The sequence below is a fragment of the Vicugna pacos genome, chromosome 21 (genome assembly GCF_048564905.1).
Source record: "Vicugna pacos chromosome 21, VicPac4, whole genome shotgun sequence".
Taxonomy (NCBI): domain Eukaryota; kingdom Metazoa; phylum Chordata; class Mammalia; order Artiodactyla; family Camelidae; genus Vicugna; species Vicugna pacos.
In genome coordinates, this window is record NC_133007.1 from 32294981 (window position 1) to 32314482 (window position 19502).

Below are 19502 nucleotides of genomic sequence, written 5' to 3' on the forward strand. Positions count from 1 at the left end.
GCCTCCCGGTGCCCAGAGACCCTTCTGGGCTCGGCTGGGGTCCCGAGTCTTGTCCTCACAGCCGTCAGTACCCCCTTAGCACACAGAGGCGCAGCGTGGGTCAAGGCCCTGTGGCTGGAGGGGTGGGGGCGACAGAAGGACTTCGGTCCTCGTTCCCGGGGGTGCCAGTGGAGGGGCTGGGGGTGGGGCCCTCGGAGCCAAGAAGGGCCGGTGCTGATGGGCCTGGACCCACGTGGGCAGCAGTAGGGAGGGAAGTGGGCAGCATCCGGCCACGTTTGGAGGGAGTGGACACGAGGTGGACCCACTGAGATTGTCCGACGTGCATGCTGGGCCTCAGCGTCCTGGCAGGGGGGCGGGCAGGAGAGGACCCTCAGGCGCCCAGGAGGCCTCCGGACCCGCAGCCTCCTCCCGCAGTGCCTGTGTTAGCTCTGGGGAACCCACCTCCCTAAGTGTCCGCAGTTTTTAAGAAGCTCTGATCCAATGGGACTCTTCCTAGGCCTTGGTAACATTCCCTGGGCCCAGAACCTGCACCTTTCTGCCAGGCCTGAGGCTGTGAGGCATGGGATATCCCTGCCCTTCACCAAGGCCCCGTACACTGGGCTCCCGTCCCTACTCCCTGCTGAGGGCTCTCCACCCCTGCCCGCTTCTCTCCATCCGCCTGTGCCTGGAATCGTTCGGCTCCTGGTTAGAACCGGGCATGAAGCACCAGTCACTTGGCCCCAGGGGCCTGGGCCGAGAGGTGAGGCCGCAGGGCTGGAGGCAGCCAACGGGCGGTCTGGGCCAGGCCGCTTCTGTGCGCAGTGCCTTGGTTTCCTCGTCCTTAGGCACCAGCTGGACCAGAGACCCTCCCAGCCTGGCATGAGTCCTGTCCGCCGGGGCCTGGGCGGGGCCCCATCACCAGAGGTCTCACGGTCCACCGCCGCCGCAAGGTCAGGCTTCAGACCCAGCCCAGTCTGCTGGGGGTGCCAAGCAGGGAGAGTGGGGTGTCCCCACCGTGGCCCGAGCTGCCCTGCTGCCCGGCAGTGGGAAAGTCTGAATCTGTTGCTAATTCCTCTGTTATCGGGCCCTTATCCGGCTGCTGTGTGCCGCCCAGAGGCCAGGGTCCTCCCTGGCAGCGCCATGCCCCCTCCCGCCCACCGGCTGACCAGGGCCAGCCTGGGGGAGGTCTTTGTCTCCTGCCCGCACTGCCTCCCCAGGCCCCGGTGCCCCAGTCCTCTCCCTCCAGCCAGGCCCCTGGGCCCTGCAGCCCCATCCAGCCCCGCCCCCAGAGGGGCAGGTGCAGCACCTCCCTGGAGAGTGGAAACAATAACAAGTCATAACAGTAACTACAGGTCTGTGCTCAGCACCCACAGCACCGCCTGGCTGACCCTTGACCCCAGGCTGCTGTCAAGCCCCCTTTCTGTGAGGAGACCAGGCTCGGGGAGGTGTGGCCTGCACAAGGCCGTGGGCCCCGGTGTCCTGCTGTTCCTTCTGCCTGGAATGCTTCTCCTCAGTTGCAGGCAACCTTCTGTCTTGCTCTAGATCGTCACTCGTCGCCTCCTTCAGGAAGCCTTCCTCTACTGGCACCTCCACCTCTCCTCGGTAGCTGTGGCCACACTTGCATTGTTTGTGTTTCTTTCTTGGAGGGTGTGTCTTGGCTACTGCGGGGCCTCCAGGGCCTGGTGCAGGGAGATTGACTCAGGGGCGGTTTCATGAGTGAATGAAGAAAGAGGAGTGAGCAAGTGATTGAGAAGAGACCATGGTGCTCGGGGCTGCACACTGCAGGCTGTGCCCAGCACCACCCTCCCAGCTCTACAGCCCCCCGGGCAGGCCAGGACGTGGGGAAGGAGCAGGGCCGCATGCCCACCACAGTCCACCCCACCAGCGGGCCTGCAGTCAGGATCGGACCCAGACACAGGAAGAGGCGTGGCAGGTGCCCGCACCGCTGCTCCTCCTCTGTGCGCCGGGAATACAAGGACTTTCCCCGAGAGGCGTAAGTGGTTGTGTGGCGGGCAGGCGTAGAGCGGGGCCTCGGGGAAAGACCCACACTCGGGGTCGGGCGCAGGGTCCAGGCAGGGGGCGGGCAGTCTGCAGGTGCCAGCGGGGGCTTCTCGCCCGTCCAGTGCTCCCAGCCACCCCCTTTGCACCCTGCCAGACAGGTCCACCCAGGGGCCACGGTCAGGGGATTTCGTCCCCTCCTCGGCCACAGCTCCAGTGTCTTTGGGGCAGGAGGACCCCCGGCTGCCTCGGCATCAGAGGCAGGAGGGCTGTTAATAGTCGCCGGCCCAGGACTTGGGAGGGACTCGGGAACATCGTGCGGCACGGAGCCTGTCTCCGTAATGCAGTTTTAAAGCATGAAAAAAGGGAGTTGATGAAATTTCGCTATCAGTGCCAAGCCAATATGCAAAATATCTCACCCCCAATCAAATAGCTATTATGCTTCCATTTCCGTTTCAGCGTCCGGCTTAACGAGCGGGAGACGGGTTGGCTTGCGGGGCGTCTGCTTGCCGTGATAACCAGGGGGCTCCGGGCAGCGGGGGCCGCGCCCAGCACGGCCCCGGCCTCCGTGACCACCGTCATCACCCATGGACGCCCCCAGACGGGTGCTCGGCCTTGTGCCCGGCCCTCTCACCCCGCCGGCGGCAGGGCCAGTGTTGGCCTCGGCCCAGCTCGCCCGCGGGCTCGGGGAGGCGTGGGGGGTGCCTGGTGCAGAGGAAGGCAACGGCCTGACCAGAGTCCGGGGGGCAGCACGTGGAGGGGCTTCCGGCCGAGGGCCATGGGCGGGCCAGTCCACCTTGCTGGGCCTTCGTTGGCTCAGCTGCAGAGTGAGTGTGACACCACTGGGGTGCCGAGGGGCTCCCAGGACACCTGCCCTTCGAGACTGGCATCAGGGCCCGCCTCCCACGGCCCTCCACAGTTCCTCTGTGCGCCCCATCTGCCTGCCCGGGACTGCGCCCCTCCCCCACATACCTTCCACACGGGCTGCGGGGCAGGGCAGGGCAGGCCCACCCCCAGGCCCTGCTGGGAGGTGGGTGGCAGTGGCTGGTGGTGGTGACGCCCGGCCCTGAGCACAGCTCAGCACAGGTGAACATCGTCCTGGGGGGCAGGAGCTGTTGAGGCTTCCGAGCACAGGGAGGTGGTGTGACTTACCCGCGGTCACACAGCCAGAGCACCACCTGCCTGGCCACGGGTGGGCCTGGCCCACAGTTGGGGTATCTGGGCAGATTGGGTCCCACAGGGGCCAAGCAGGGTCCTTCCTAGCACTGTCACCCCACCAGTGGAGAAACCTTCCTGTCCAGCCCCTGCTGGAGCAGGGACCCAGGTGCCCCCGTGTGGCCCTGGGAGTGTCATGGGGGCTCCAGTGGGCTGAGTCGGACACGGGGCGGGATTCGCCCGGTCACACCCCGGCACATCCTGCCTGTGGACCCCCAGCCGCTTGCCAGTTGGCAGTTGTCTCCTGCGCTATCAGAGCCGGTTAATTGTGCTGGATGAATTAGCGGCATCAGGATAATTGCTGCGGCCGCAGTCTTTCTCCACGCTCCTGTCACGCTTTGTGCGGAGCAGGTGTCTTTGTTCTCCCATAAACGTACCCGCCGTGAGCTCTGGGCCTCCCTGGGTGGCTGAGGCCCACCTGGGTGAGTGGGGGAAGCGTCAGCTGTGTGCCCCAGGGCCCTGCTCCCTGCAGCCCCTGAAAGCAGGGGCTTCTCGCCCATTCTCCAGAGCTGATACCCAAGGTCCTGAAGCCCCATGGCATCAACAAGGGGCCCGCAGCTCCAGGGCATCCCCTCTCCAGCTCTGAGTGAGGCACGGACACACCAGGGCTTCTAGAAAAAGGCCGCAATCAGGCCGACACCAGGCCTGTGTGCTGTCTGCCAGGGCCATGGTGACCGGCAGTGCCCGCTTGGGCTGGCCCCACAGGCCAGAGGCTAGGCCCGCTACGTGCCAGAGGCCATAGAGGGTCAGGCCTCCCGCCTGCCTCCGGGGGCACAAGTCCGGCTGGTCTGGGGTGCGCCCAGCCCTCCGCGGAGCCTGCTTGTGTGGGCACATGAACGAGAGATCATGCAGCTCAACCCAGGGCTGGCCGGTGTGGTCTGAGCCCGGCCACAGGGAGGGGAGGGGAGGGGAGTGCCCGCCCACCCTCTGCCTCCTGTAATTACAGCTCCGCGGTGTCCCAGGGAGGCTGGGATGCGTGGGTCTGTGGGTCTGTGGGTCCAGAACTAGACAGAATTCAGAGGGCTCCGGCTGGGAGCTCGGGGTGCTGGAGGCAGGGCAGGTGGAGCTGGGGAAGGTGATGGGGCAGGAGGCAGCCCCACCCCCAGGACCTGTCTGGGCCCGAGGACCCAGCTGAGAGTGATGGAGCGGAGCACGAGGGAGTTCTCGCAGCAGGCTGAGGAGGGACAGCGGCTCTCCACTGTTCTTTCTGTCCACCGCACTGGCACTGTCCCTCTGACCCTCCCAGGTGGTCTGGACTCAGGCCGCCTGCACTCGGTCTGCCCTCTCACTGTGGGGTGGGCTCCATGGGGCACTTCCTGCACAAGCCTTCAAGGGAAGGTTGGATTTAGGGGGCCCAAGGCCTGCCGGACTCCAGCCCCAGAGGCTGAATGCAGACACCTGTGCGCCCACCTGTGCCCCATCAACCACTTATTCCTTTAATCAGGTTCTCTGAACACTTCCTGTTTGTCAGCCCCCACCCCAGGCCTGCCCCCTACAAGCTCCCAGAACTGAACCTGAGTGTGGGGCTTCCTGGAGGTGGGTCCCAGGCACAGGGCATAGCTGTGCAGAGGCCCAGGACTGTGGATGTGCACCGGGGCCCTGCGAAGCCCAAGTGCCTACCTGCATTCCTGCAGCCCCCAGGGGCTCCGGCCCAGAGGAGGCTGGTGCTGCTCCCACGCTTGGAGCAGAGGGGAGGGGCTGGGAGCGTCGTCCAGGGAAGAGAGGTCTGTGGGGCCAGCAGAGGCTGCAGAGTAGGTGAGCTGGATGGGAGGCAGGGTGACCCCCCAGGCGTTGGACCCGGTGCAGGGCTTGGGGTTGATACAAGGGTGAGGTTCACATACCAAGTCTTGGGGGACCCCGAGGTCACCCCCGTGCTAATGGCCGCCCCCTCGAGGACTCTGACCATGTGGGGCAGCCTAGCCCTGCCCGTGCCCCCTTGTGCCTGGTACCAGGGCTGTGCTTGTGCTGGGACAGGTCAGGAGACCGGCGGCGGGGGTGCGCCGTGAGCAGACACCGCCTCACGACTCCCTTCGGGCTGTGTCCGCAGGTTCCCTTGGAGACATGGAGGCCAGAGAAGAGGCCCAGGCCGCGGACACCAGCCTCCTGGAGCCACTGGAGCCAGAGGCCACGGGGCAGCCGGAGCTCCAGAGCCCTTCCAGCCCAGGCAAGTTGGGTGGCGGGTGCGACAGACCAGGCTCTGGCACCCCAACCCCTTCCCCGTTCCTCACCTGTGACGTTGCTGGAGCCATTTCCCACTGAGGACTCGGTTTCCACACCTGTGAGATGGGCATGAGCTTGCGGGTGTCTGTGGGCTGGCTATGCCCACTGGGGCCAGGGAGGGGGCTGAGAGGGCCTGGAAGAGGTGACACACACATTTTTGGAGGGTCTTCGTGGTGCAGGAGGGGAGAGCGAGGCCCGATGGGGAAGGTCTAGTCCAGAGTTGTCAGGGAGTCATAAGGGCACTGAGTGACCTCGGGAAGATCACGGCCCCCAGCCTCAGTGTACCCACTGTGAAACAGGGTCATCTGCCTCAGCACATGTGCTGCTCAGTACATAGCAGGTTCTCCTGTTAGGGCACTTCAGCCCATTTTACAGATGGGAATGAGGCCTGGAGAGGTTAAGTGACTCGGCCAGGGTCACACAGCCTGCAAGCACTTGAGCAGGATCTGACCCGAAGTCTGGATTCGGGCTGGCCCCTCTCCCCTCTGCCTGCCCTGCCCCGGGCCCCTGGAGCCTCTCCTTGGGCCCTCCTGGTAGCGGTCTCTCTGGGGGGTTAGTGGCGCACTTCTGAAGCTGAGAACAGGGCTTGGAAGGAGAGACCCTCAAGCTCACCAGAGGGTGAATTAGCTTGGCATCAGGAGGCCTGCTCCGGCCAGGTCCCTGGCGGGGCTTCAAAGCTGGGCCAGTCTCTCGGGCTGGCTGTGCCCCCCGAAGACCCCAGGAGGAGGGGCCTCACTGAGCTGGAGGCAGTGGGGGAGGTCAGTACCCTCACCCTTGTTTTCCAGAAGATGGAGCTGAGGCTGAGGGGTTCATGGAGGGAGGACAAGGGGTCTGGGCTCTGCCCGGTCACCTGCTGTGAGCCCCCAGCCCCCTTCTGCCCCATCCCCCCTGTCGGCAGTGGGCATCGAGCTCCCACCCCATCCAGTACCCCCGAGCCCTGTGTACAGAAGCTGAGTTAGCCCCGGGCCATAGTCCAATAGGGGAGACATGGCCACAAGCAGGACTGTTTAGGAGGGTGGTAAGTGGGTGGCTTGACCAGGAGTGAAGGAGAGATGGGGTAGGGGCGGCACTGAGCAGAGAAGGACGTGTGGAGCCTGTGCTGCACACATCTACACATGCAAAGGCCCTGAGGTGGGACAGACAGGGGACAGCAGGAGAGCCCCTCAGGGCTGGGATTGGGGGGCTGAGATCCCAGATAGACAGGGGGCTTCTCCCTGTGGACCCCATCCCCAGAATGTCCCTGTGGACCCCATCCCCAGAATGTCCCAATGTCAGAGCATCAGTCGCCTCAGGATGGCCACAGGTGCCCAGCAAGCCCCATCTTCTGACACCTGCTGGCCCGTGCCCTTTTCCCCAGTGGCAGGCCCACTGGTGTCACCAGGGCAGTGCAGTGAGAAGGAGGTCAGGCCAGAGGGACTTGAACCCAGAGCCGGGCCTCCAGTCACCCTTGGCTCCCTGGGGACAGCGGGCAGGGTGGAGGGTCAGGGGCCTGGCCTCAGGGGCTTGTTTGCAGGCCTCACTATCTCCGCGGTCATTGTCACCACCACCATGCTGCAGGCAGCCTCTCCCCAGCCTGTCGGCCTTCACATCCGTAACTGGGGGAGCACCTGTCCGGTGGCCCAGGCAGTGGGGGCCCCATCACTGTCACCATCACCATCCGGTGCTGCGCACTGACGGCGGGGGGGGGGGGCGCTCTCCAAAGGGCAATGGCTGGTTTCGGGTGGACTTTGCCCCCAGGAGCCTGGCCCCTTATCTGATCTGGGAGCCGGGCTGCTGGGGTGGGGGTGGGGGCGGGGCGGGGAGGAGCTGGAGAAAAACAAGCGGGGCTGCACCTGGCACAGGCCGTGGTGATAACGCGCCGATGGGCGCGATAAGGCGGCAGGAGCGGTATCTGCTTGTCAGGCGGGCCCAGCGCGGCTCCCGCGCAGTGGCTGGAGCTCGGGTGCCAGCCACTTGATTTATAGCCAAAAATAATAGGACTTTTATACTGTGTGATTGATTTATTCGATGTTAATCACGGCCCTTATCGTGGGGATTAATAATCTGCCCGGTGCGTGACGTCACCATGGGGGCTGTTATGGGAGCTCATCGACCGGGGACCGCGGTGGTTATCGGGCCGGTGCGGAAGGCAAATATGCCCTTTGGGCTGGAATTGGGTGCGGGGCCTGGCGGAGGGGCCCCCGCTGCCGGCCGGGGAGCCCGGCGAGCTGGGGCCGTACGTGTGCCCGCTGGCCTGGGCGTGCCGGGCAGGCCACCCTGCGCTCTAATTATTAACAGCAGCTGGAAGAGCAGTTACTGCTGCTGCAGCCGGCGAGCGGGACGAGGGCTTCTGAAGGCGGGCGGAAGTTGGGAAGTAAGGCCAGCCCCTGCTTAGAGCAAGCCTGGGGGGCGACCTTGGGCCTTGGTGTCCTTCCTGGCCACAGGGTAGGGTGAGCCGGCGACCTGGTGCCCAGAGGCTCAGTGGAACATGTTGGTGTCTTCCCTTCTGCAGACGCTAGTCCTCCACCCCAACCACTGCCACAGCCCCCCATGTCCCCAGGAGGCCTCGAGGAGATGGAGAGTCAGGAGCCGGAGACAAGGCTGGAGGAGGAGGAGGAGGAGGCCAGCAGCCCCTGGGGTGGGCCAGGTAAGCACGCCTGCATTCGAGGTCTGCCAGCATCACCTCTCCTGGGTGGCTTGGGGGCCCTGCCTTGTGGGAGTCCTGGGAGTCGGCCACCCTGATGGCTTGGGTGGGACAGGCCTGGCCTGCTGGCCAGGGAGGTCGATAGTGAAACATCGGGCCCAGCGCTGCCTGTTTCAATGTCCAGCTGGCCTGTGGGGCCAGCGGCTTCCCTGGAGGTAGGCCCTGCGCAGCAGACAAGCTGCCGATGATCTCAGGCGGCAGAGTCCGGCCTGGCTGGGCAAGCGGTGCAGGCTGTGAGGGTGAGGAAGGGCATGTGGGAGATGGGAACAGCCCGAGCAGGGGCAGGGAGGTAGGGGTGTGTGTCTGGAGCCACCAGGATGCCTGGGCCTTCCCAGCCGGGCCAGGAGCTCAGGCCTGTGCAGGGCGGGAGAGGACCCACCCCTGGGGTGGCTGCAGCACGTGGGAGGGAGGTGGCTCCAGTCTGCCAGGCCCTGGACCACAGGGAGTGTCTCTGATGGCGGTTCACCTCCCAGCACTCCCCCCGCCCAGGCTGCCAGAATTCTGACTGTGGAGGGCCCACCAGATGTCCCCTCCCAGCAGCTCCCCAGTTCCACCCACTTACGAGCACAGGGCAGGCTGGGCGTGTCTGCTGTTTCTGTGATTCCTAATTGGAACTAGTGCTGCTTGGGGGACCCAGGGCAGCTTGGGGGTGGGGTCCCAGGGCTGCCGCTCAGGGCACTGGTCGTCGAGGGCGGTCCCATGGGAGCTGCTGGGTGGAGGAGGGAGGGCGTGGTCCTTGGCGAATGGAGGGCGGCACCGAGGCTGCACACCCAGGCCAGGCGTGTGGGCGTGCCTAGCAAGCATGTACTGAGCACCTGCTGTGCACCGACCCGGAGCTGCCCTCACACTAGTGAGGCTGGTGGCCAGTGGGGAGGAAGCACATGTGAGGGCCTCACCGTGCTGGGGGGGTCAGGGAAGACTTCACCAGGGCAGAGGGGACCCCTGTGATCTCTCGGGGTGTCAGAGATGGTTTCCTGCCAGGTCCGATGCAAGTGGCTGTGTGGACCCCTCGTTGGGATCCCAAGGAGTCAGGAAGAGTACTGGGACGGACGTGTGGTGTCTGCGTGGTGCTGCGTGGGGGTGGTGGCTTGCGTGCCCTCCAGTCCCCCTGCTGATTTAACACAACCCAGACCCACCATAGGTGGGGGTCTGGGCCCAGGGAGGGAGGGGCTGGCCTGGTGGGCACAAGCGAGTTGGTGACGCTGCTCCACCGGGAGTCTGAGCTCTGCCAGCCTCTGCCTGCTGGGTGGGCCGTGGTGCTGCCTGGGTGTGGAGCATCCTGTGCATGGCAGGCTGGGGGCCCCCTCTGCCGTCCCCAGGCTGGGAACGGGTTGAGCACAGCGATGTCGTGCCCACCCCACCCCGCCTCAGGGTCCCAGCGATGGGCAGGGATGTGACGACAGCAAGCTCGTCCACAGCAAGGAGCGCCTGGCCGGGTGCGCGGGGCCCTCCCAGCCCAGTCGGCACAACTGAGCCGGACGCCCACCTGCTGGGGTCCGGGACCGGCGGCGGGGCCTTTTGGGCGCAGGGGCAGTGCAGTGGGGGCTGGGGCCCTGCGATCAGACTGCTCTGACCCCATCAGCCCCCCCAGCTCTAGGATGGAGTAGCAGCGAGGCCCCCAGACACTGGGTCAGCACGACTCCGGCATGGGCTCCCGAATTCCAGGGACACCCAGGTGCCTGTGGGACCCTGATAGGCCCCTGGGCAGGCGGTGGGGCTGAGGAAGCCGCAGCTGGACAGAGTGACCATGGGGACAAGTGTGCAGGGCAGTCACAGGCGGCAGGTGTCAGGCGACCCTCCCCTTTGTGGAGAGACCCAGACACAGAGCAACAAAGGGAGCGGCACGCCCGTGTTGGTGCCAGCCACGGCCATCCTCCGCTGGCCCGTCCACCCTGCGGGGCTAGCAGCACCACCCCCATTTCACAGACAGGAAAGCGGAGGCCTCTGGGCAAGGTCTGGCCGCCAGCGGCTGTGGGGGCCGTGGTTTGGGCTGGGGTGCACCGTGGAGCTTCCAGCGCTATTCGCATCTTCGGGGGCTGGGGGGCTCCCTATCGGCCCCCACAGATAGGCATTTCTGTGCAGCGGGCAGCGATGGGCCGATAAGCAGCCGCCAGCCAACCGCCGTGGTGGCCGCCCCCTATCAGACCCTGAACAGGCCACACTTATCGCCCGCCCGGGAAGCCAGAGACGCCCCGTGGGCTCTTATCTTGTAGGGGCCGCTGTGCTGGTGCTGGGGCGACAGGGTCGGCGTCCCCAAGGGCAGCGCCCAGCCCAGTGGCCAGCATGTGTGGGGACAGGGTGTGCAACCAGGGCCTCTGCCACAGGCCTGGTGCTCCTCGTGGCTCCCCAGCCCCTCCCTGTCCATCTGCACCTCTGCCCGCTCCCTGTCTGAGTCTGTCTGTCCATCTCTGCTGCCCCCGCCTCGCCATCCCGTGGGGACAAGTGAAGGCCTGCCCCAGCCTGCCTGGCTCTAGGGGGTGACTGGCCCCAAGTCTCAGTTCCCCATCTGCGTGGTGTGAGGGTGGGCCTGGCCACCTCACAGAGACCGGGGCTCGGCCCACACAGGTGCTCGCCGCTGCCTCTCCTTTCCAGCCGCATCTGCTCATGGGTCTCCTAGGAACCCTCCCCGGGTCAGACCCACCGCCTGAGAAGGGCGCTGAGACAACAGGGGCTCAGGCGCAGGTGACGTCAGCCGGCAGGGAGGCTAGGCCTCCGTGCCTCTCTCCAGCTGCACAGTGGGTGCAGCAAGGCTGCCCTGTCTGCAGCGGTCAAGGCCCCAGGCAGATGGCCACAAAGCCCTGGGGAGACGCCCGCACGGCACCGGGCCGAAGGGAAGCCTCCAAGCCCCCTGCTGCCCGGAGGCCCTTGGCACACACTGCAAGCCTGCTGAGGTGCTGGACCCGCAAGGACTTTATAAACACTGGAGTGCGGGCCCCGGAATGTGCAAAGGGCCTATTATCTCTAGGCCTCGTCATTGCACCCACACTAGGTCCCCCGACCCCATCTGCGACCTGGCAACCCCAGAGCTCCAAAAACAAGCCGGGAGGTGCTTGGGGTCTTGTCTTCATTTTCAGACGTTGCGAGCATCGTCAGCTGCTGGTGGCTAGTTCTCCAGTGTTGCTGCTTCTAGTGGGAACCCTCCGGCCCCAGCTGTCCTGAGAGGCAGGAGCCTGCCTGCCCGGGCCTGGGTCCAGCTTTGCTGGTTACTTGATCTCTCTGGGCCTCAGTTTCCTCATGTGCTCTATGGTGCAGAGCCAGCGCCCCCCTCAGTGTTGTCATCCCTCCGGGAGGCCCAGGCTCCTCTGTACAAGGGGGCAGGGGGAGGGTGCAGGTGGGTTCGTTGGGAGAAGCAGCTCTCTGAATGGCCAGAACTCCGCTCTCGAGCAGAAAGCCACCACATCCCGTGGTCGGCCAAGCTGTGTGGCCATAGAACAAGGAGAAGCCACCTCGCCCTCGAAATGGATGAGGACAGAGCACCGGGCCCACCCCGGCCTCGGGTCCATGGGGGATGGCCACTAGCCCCAGGGAGGCAGGGTGTTGGGCTGAAGGCTGCGCTGGCCCCATCTTGCCCTCGTCTTCCTTTGAGCTGCCAGCCAGAAGGGAGTGGGCGGGCAGCAGGGACCAGAGAGTGGGTATTTTTATCTTTGAAATGACCTTGTTCGCTAGAGGGGCTGGCTGCTTAAAATTCTGCTATGCAGATGGCTGAGAGCTATCGTCCGTGATCCTCAAAGCACGTCTGGGAGGGTGGCTGCGCTGCCATGGCCGTCAGGGCGGGGGCCACCAAGTCCCATCCCACCGCCTCCCCACTCACCATCCCAGAAAAGCAGAGGGCGGGCAGACAGGCCAGCCCCCATTAGGACTGAGAGCCCTGAGGGTCCCATCTGACTGCTTGGGGGTCCCGGGCCTGTCACCCACCTCATGGTACCCGTCGGAGCCTCTGTCCCGTGGCATAGTGGCAATCAGTGTGACCTCAGCCTGCCTGGCTGGGTTGTGAGAAAACAGATGAAGGGAGGGGCTGCAGTGGGTTGGGCCCCCAGGGGTCTGGGAGCCTCTGTGTAGCCAGGCCTGTCGGGGATTCCCCTGCCCATGACTGGTCCGGCATTGCCTGGGGGTGGACAGAGACGGTGTCGCTCCTCTGCCCTCCCTGCCCGCTGTGCCCGGCCCAGGGAGGCGAAAGCAAGCACATCTCTGTGGTTCTCCCCTGCCTGTCTGGAGGCAGCGTGGTCCAGGCGCCCCTGAGTGCAAAGCTGTCCACCAGGGATGCTGTGCATAGCTGGGGACTGAGCAGGGGAACCCAGAGGCTCGCAGGGACTCCCCACTAGCTCTAGGGGCTGGTCCAGTGGCCGTGAGGGTGGCATGCACTCCATGGGGCCAGGAAGGAAGGGTGTGGCCAGGGTTGTGACATGGCTGTGTGAGCAGGGCCCTGGGAGTGGGGTCTCCTTCACCTGTCTTGGGGCCTAGAACTCTTCCCTGGTGACTACTGTTTACAAAACAGAATCCAACTGCCAAACATCAGGTGTCACCTTTTTTGTCCTCAGCTTCATCTCTAGCCCTAGAAGCAGAGATGGGAAGGCAGGCCATGTTCCCCCTGCACTGCAGGCCAGCAGAGGGGACAGCCAGCTGGTCAGGCCAGGGCAACAACATAGGAGGACCCCAAACCTCCCCTACTCCATCCCCAAGATGAGGCCCAAAGGATAAGTCAAAGTGGGGCGAGGGTGTTCAGGATGGAGTGGGCACGTGCAAAGGTCCTGAGATCTGGCTAGCATGGGCATGGCTGGAGCATTTGAGGCCAGAGTAGGGTTGGAGAGAGGACAGGACATGGAAAGGCCAGGGTTGGGCTCAGGGCCATAGACTGTAGGGAGACACCTCTGTTTTCTTGGCTGTAAAGTGGGGACAGAGTGTTAAGCAGGGCGTTTGATCAGCTGCTGCTCGGAGAATGGGGAAGGGCATCTTTGGAGCTCGGGGGTCAGTCCTGCTGTGAGGGGCCAGAGGAGGTGTCTGTCTGCTGTTCCCTGCTTGGGGACCAAAGCCCGCTGCCCCCCGGCCCAGGGCACCTCCTGGAGGCCAGGGATCCTGGCCCCTGGAGTGTGAGCAGGGCCATCGCTGGCTGTCTAGGCCACTCTTGGTTGGCTAATCTCACTGCCCTGAGTCTCTCTGCAAACCTCAAGGTTTGTTATCTGGCGGTGGTGGGCAGGCGGCTGAGGCAGGATGGCCTGTCCTGACGGACAGCCGGGGAGATGGGCCGATACAGCCTGGCCACGCGCCCCTCCTGCCAGCTCGGCATGTGTGTGGGTGTAAAAAAATCATTTCAGCGCTTTTGCGTTGTCGCAGGCCCAGCATTGCGGCCCAATAGGCCTGCTTATCTTACATTAGTGGACGGGGGAGGACACAGGAGGGGCGATGGCGGGTGGCAGGTCAGCCTGGGGCCAGCTCTGGAGTCCAGGCCCAGCAGCTTGGTTAGGAGCTTCCTCTTCTGGGCGTCCCAGGGAAGGGGGTCCACACCAGACGTCCCTGAGGCCCCCCAGCAGGCCCTACACCCATCCCGACCTCCCCACCTCACAGCTGTGCAGATCGAGACTTGAGGACCAGGGGGGTCCCAAGGAGGGAGCTGTGTGGCCCCACAGTCAGCCATCCTTCCTTCCCAGGTGTTGGCTGAGGACAGGTGCTGGCAGAAATAGGGACTGTGTTGTGGCGTGACATGCTTCAGAACCAAAGGACGGTGGGGTCTACAGCCAGGAGTGGGCAAGAGAAGGAGGTCGTGTATGCCCTCAACAAACACCTGTGTACCAAGTGCCTGCTCGGCGCCAGCAGAGTCCAGGCGCTCGGGGAGCTGCTGTTCTGGGCAGTGAGAGAGAGAGTAAATAATCAGTAAAAATGTCACATGTCCGAGGGGGTGAGGCGCGGGATAAAATAAAGAAAGGACAGTCCTAATAAGTAGGGTGGCCAGGGCCAGCCTTGCTGAGCCACGTTTGAGCACAGACCGGAGAAGTGGGGGAGCCAGCTGCCGTCTAGGGACAATGTACCAGGTGGAGGGCGCAGCAGAGGAGAGAGCCCTGAGGCCCGGGTGTGCCTGGCTGGGTCTGGGACCAGTGCAGGGGTGAGGAGGGAGGAGGTGGGTTGTGGTGGGGAAGGACCTGTTCTGTAGGTGGTTGTCTTGGAAATGGGGTTCAGAGGTCACAGGCTTTGGCCAGCAGGGGCCATAGGTGGCTGACTGACCAATGTCCCCGGGCCCTGAGTTCTTTCCATGATGCCCTCCCAGGCCAGCAGTCCCCAGGCAAGGGTAGGGGCCTGAACCCGTGGCCGGTGTCTACCACCAAAGCTCAGTGCCACCCATCTCTGAGCAGGGCCCTGTGGGCAGAGCCCCCGGGACAGGGCTGAGGTGGGGGCTGTGAGCCCATGACCTCTCCATGGCTGGCCGGGCCCACACAGATGCCACCTCCTGCACTGCCCAGTGGGCACTAGGAGCCCGAGCACCAGGCTACACATGACACCCCAGAACAGCCCTGAGCAGAGGGGCCTCCACAGTGAGACCCCCCCATTCCCCCCCCCCCGAGGGGCAGCTGGGGCCTGGAGCTGGCCATGGCTTCCCTGGGGGCCAGGCTGCTGACCCCTCGCTGTGGTTAGCAGTTCTTCACCCTGGAGGTGCTGACCGCCTGGCACCATCGGCCCTGGCCAGATGGAAGCCACCCTTTGGCCCAGTTCTGACTTCGACCTCCACCCCTGACAAAGGCCTGGGCCTCAGGGACACACAGGCAGCCAGAAGCTGGAGAGGGGCAGACGGTCAGTGGGCCGACCCATCAGACTGCCCTGCCACCCACTTGCATTTTCATTTATCGAGCACCTACTGTGTGCTGGCCCCCGTTAGAGACCCTGGGATGCAGCATGAGCCAAACAGACCAGCTGATGCCATCCTGGAGCCATAGCCCGTGTCAGAGGGAGGGGTCAGTGAGGGCGGGGGCTAAGCAAGGAGCACAGGCTGAGAACCGAAGGGAGAGCCCCTCACCCTTGGGGATTCGTATGGAGAGCTCAGCAGGCTGGGGGAGCCAGCCCTGCGGACACTGGGAAAACCGCTCACCTGCATGGCCAGTGCAAAGGCCCTGCGGTGAGGACGACCGGGAAAGGGGGCAAGGGAGGGGAGGGCTGGTAGCCATGTGGTGAGTGGACTGCGGAGGTTCAAGGACAGACACAGGAGACCCGCGAAAAAGCTGAGACTGTATTTTGGTGTTTCGGATGTGGTCACTGAGGCACAGAGAGGTTGGGGCGATCGAGCAATGATGAAGCCTGCAGTCCCACCCCTCCTGGCCCAGCCCCATATGGTTCTCTGGGCCCCTCCTGGGGGGCATGGGCTCCCCGCTGGCAGAGGCTCCAGGCAGCAAGGTGCCCTGCAGAGAGCGCGGCCGGGGTGCAGGTCCTTGGCTGCCCTGGCAGCGGGTGGGGGCCCAGGCCTGCACTGCCCGCTGACCTCACCCGCCTTCCGGGAGTGGCTATCTGTGGCCGGGAAGGCCTATCTCAGCCACGGGTGCTAATCGAGCCGGCTTCCTCCTCCGCCCTCCAGCCAGCTTCCTGCCCTGGCCAGCCCACCCCCCGCCCCAGGCTGGGCGTCTGGGTGTCCGCCCTTGCCCTGCCAGCACCTCCCGGACATCAGAGGGATGCAAACCCCCCAGCCCCCCGGGACTTCTGGAACCTGCTGCCCCTTCCAGAAGTTTCCTTCCCCGTCCTCCCCTTGGGCCCAAACCACACCCACTAGGGCCTGGCCATGTGGCCCAGGGCACATCAGCTCACCTCTCCCGGTTAAGTGGCCACAGACGCACACTGGGAGGACCCCAGGGGATGACAGGGCAGGCTGCCCCCTTTGTCATGCCACTGCTAGTGGTGGCGGGTCCTCTTCCCGGGACCAGAGAGAGCCCTGTTACCAGTGCTGTCACTGGGACTTGTGTGTCCTGGTCCCTGGGACCAGCACTGTTACCGTCCTGCTCCCCCTGGCTGGTGGGGCCCCCCCACCGGCACCAGCGCAGACCTGGCTTCTAGCTGCCACCTCTTGCAGTGGGGTCCTCAGGGCCCACTGCGCCCCTCTCTGGGCCCAGGCTGCTCCCCTGTGGGACGGGGACGGCACGTTCTGGTTGTCTGGAGAAACCAGGAGGGCTGCATGTGGGAGGCTGTGGCTGTCTCCAAACAGAGCATGATGGTATAGGCCCTGGGGCACAGTGTGGGGCCCTCCGCTGGGGCACCGCGGGGCCACTGTCGGGCCGTTCCCTCCCCAGCAAGGGCTGGCTCTCCCTGTCCTGGGAGGAAAACTGAGGCAGCGCTGCCCTCCTGCAGGCAAGGCCTCCTCACAGCCCTGCAGGGAGCAGGGAGCTCCATCAGGCCCACTTGACAGGTGGGGAGACCGAGGCTCGAGAGCTGCAGAGGGTCTCCCAGCCCCGGGGTGGGAGCCGCTCCGCCCACCCCAATGTCACACTGTCCCCTGGGCCCCCACGCCACGCATGCTGGCTCCCTATTTATTTAGTATTCGTCCTCTATCTCTGCTCAGAACTTACTTCCTCACCGTGTGTTTCCATTACGGCGGCGGTGGACGCGCCGATAAGATCGGTCCCTGGAGATGGGACAAAGGGGCCGCCATAGGCTTGAGGGCTGGTCATATCCTGCCCGAAAGGGCCGAGCAGGTCCTGAAATGAGCGATGCTATCGGGGGCTTATTGTATGTTGTGGGGGAGGGGTCCCACTGCCTCGGGGGCCCCCTCCCCCGCCCCTCTAGAGAGAATCTCTTTGGCCGCCCCTCCTTGGACCCACCCCTCCTCCCCCAGGCAGGTGGCCCCGGCATCTGTCTGGGCCATCCCAGGTCACTTGTGGTCTCCGTGGGGCTGGGAGCTGCCAGATGCAGTGGGCTCCAGGCCGTCCCCCTCCCCCCCCCCCCCCCCCCCCGGCCCGGGGAGCGCTCCCGCAGGTGCAGGTGCTCAGGCTGGAGCCGCCCCGGCCCCGGGCTGCCCGAGCCCCTCCGGGTGTTGAGAAGCCCCTGTCCTGACTCAGCAGTTCAGCTTCTAGGAATTTACCCAGAAAAGTACTCTCAGCTTGGACAGCTGCGGGGGGGGGGGCGGTCATTGCTGAAGACAGCAAGCCATTTAGTTTTTATTTTTGCTAGCCTGCAGAGTTTCTACAAGAAAGGGGAGAAATGATTCTAAAAGAAGCAAATTGCGCACACCACCCCTGCCTCTTTGCCTGTGCGTGCGTGCGTGCGTGTGCATTTGCGCGCTTGTTTGTCCCCAAGCGCACCCACCGCCAGCAGCTCCCACACCCAGCACCCGAGGCCACAGGCAGTCAGGGCAGATGGGGGCTAACACTGAGACAGCCCCACCCCGCCGCTGCCTTGCCCGGTTCCTGAGTCTTTACTGGTTCTGCCTGCCCCGCCCCTGGAGGCCCAGGACTCGCTGGGTCTCAGAGCGCGCAAGCCGTCACCTTGGCAGTTGAGAGATGGGCAGTATGTGGAGGTGGGAGTGAGCACCGCGTCCAGAGGTGGTGCCCCTACTGGAGCAGACCACGGGCCCCAGCTGGGCTGGCAGCAGAGTGCTTGATTTGGGGCCTAGTGGGGAGCCCTGGGGTTCCTGGGCAGAGGCACAGAAGAAGGGAGCTGTGTCTGGGGTGGCAACCAGCCTGGGCTCACTGTGTGCAGGGAGCAGGCCCTCTGTCCTCCAAGCCTACTTTTCCCAGGCCCCTGCCCTGGCCCAGGCATGGTTCTACCCTGCCTCCCCACAAGGGGCAGGAAGGACGACAGAGCACTGGACAGGGGTCACGGGCCTGGGCTTGAACTCAGTTGCCCACCTCACTGTGTGGCTGGGTTCTCTCTGACCCTCGGTCTCCTTGTCTGAGGAGGGGGGGAGTAACCACCCCCAGAGCATGAGGTGGTTCAAGGACTGAGTCATCTGTGCCTTGAGAGCAGGTGTCTGCTGGTTCCATGCAGTGTATCGAGCACACACAGCCTATGAGGGGGGCAAAGCTATCCCCAGGGACTCCCCTCATGTTATGTCATCCTCAGGGACCCGTTTAGAGCCAGGGGGGCTTGGGCAAGACATAGCCTTCCCTCGGCCCAGGCCCCTCCCCAAGTGCCCATGCCTCCCTTGTGGGCGGAGCAGCCGAGGGTGTTTATAAAGGACCCACTGGTGCTCAGGGCCTGTCACCTTCCCTGGAAGGCGCCTCTTACTCTCTAAGGGGCTGGCCCTGGGGGTGGTGCGGTGTCAGGACATCTCCATGGGGTTGGCTGACCTCTGTGCCTGCTGCCGCCCCTGGGGTGGGGGTGGGCGCCCGCCAGTCTGGGTAGGACAAGACTGGCCTGAGGCTGGGGGCAGGGCCCAGGGACACAGGGAGCAGGATGGGCCAGCCAGGCGGAGACGGGGTGAGCAGGAGGCGGGATGGGAAGGAAGGGCCCCCTCGGTGGTGTTGGCCCCTGGAGAACGGGCAGGGGCCGGGACACCCAGGCCGATAGCCAGATAAGCTGTTTGCACAGGAGGTGCTTTCTTTACCTTATCAGACACCCTGCTTCCGCCCCCTCCGGGAAGAGGCAGGGCGGGGTGGGCCAGGGACCCCCACCCCAGTTCTCAGGCCTCAGGGTCTCCCAAGACCAAGCTACCAGGGCCCAGGAGCTGATGGGCCCTCTCCCCATTTCACAGGTAGGGGGCCTGAGGCCCAGAGACCCAGGGCACTTTTTTTTTTTTAAAGCTTTTCAAGAAGACTGGAAAGGCCATGAGGCCTTGCACTTTGAGGCACCAGGAGCTGTGGTTCTCAGGCTCTGTGGGGCCCAGGGAGGCTCCGACCAGGGCGGGGAGGGGAAGGGGCCGGCAGAAATCCAGCAGGTCCCTGGAGGGGGGCGCGGGCCCCACCCTGACTTCTGGTTATTCCCAGGCAGTCCCAGCGCCACCATTAGCTGGGGCCAGGGTTCAGCCCGATAAAGATGGGCTGTTGTTCTGTGTCAAAAAATCAATAGTCTCCAGCGATGCTCAGATAGGAAGAGAAGTTCACAGGCCCCAGCTGGCGGGGGTGCGGGCCGGGCCGGGGCTCCAGTGCCAGGCCACCTCCCTGCCTGTGCTCCCCGGCAAGCCCGCTGTCCCCCTCTGCGCCCACCCCCAGGTCCCCGCTTTGCAGATCAGGAGGCTTTGGGCCTGTGTGCATCCCAGGAGTCAGTGCAGGGAGAGCAGAAGCAGAGAGGACGGCGCAGTCCTCCCCCACCCGCCCCAGCAGGACCAGCTGGCCCTTCTCCCAGGCCCGCGGCTCGTCGGTAGGACCGGGTGTCCAACCCCAGTTCTGCCCTCTGCCACTGTCCTCTAGACACAGGTACTCACAGGGCGTACAGGGCCCAGGCTCTCTCAGGACACAGCCATCAGGGGCCGCAGACACTCTCCTGGAGAGACTGAGAGATC

At 64.7% G+C, this 19502-nt stretch overlaps 1 protein-coding gene across 4 annotated transcripts in view; it reads left to right on the plus strand.

Moving 5' to 3' along the window:
- ZFPM1 (zinc finger protein, FOG family member 1) overlaps positions 1 to 19502 on the plus strand; it is a 64893-nt gene that overhangs the window by 19512 nt on the left and 25879 nt on the right. For all 4 annotated transcript variants that reach the window (XM_072946783.1, XM_072946782.1, XM_072946784.1 and 1 more), the window contains exons 2-3: positions 5240 to 5356; positions 7904 to 8038. In XM_072946783.1, coding sequence (XP_072802884.1) covers positions 5240 to 5356; positions 7904 to 8038 — 252 coding nt within the window. The remainder of the gene's footprint in view (positions 1 to 5239; positions 5357 to 7903; positions 8039 to 19502) is intronic.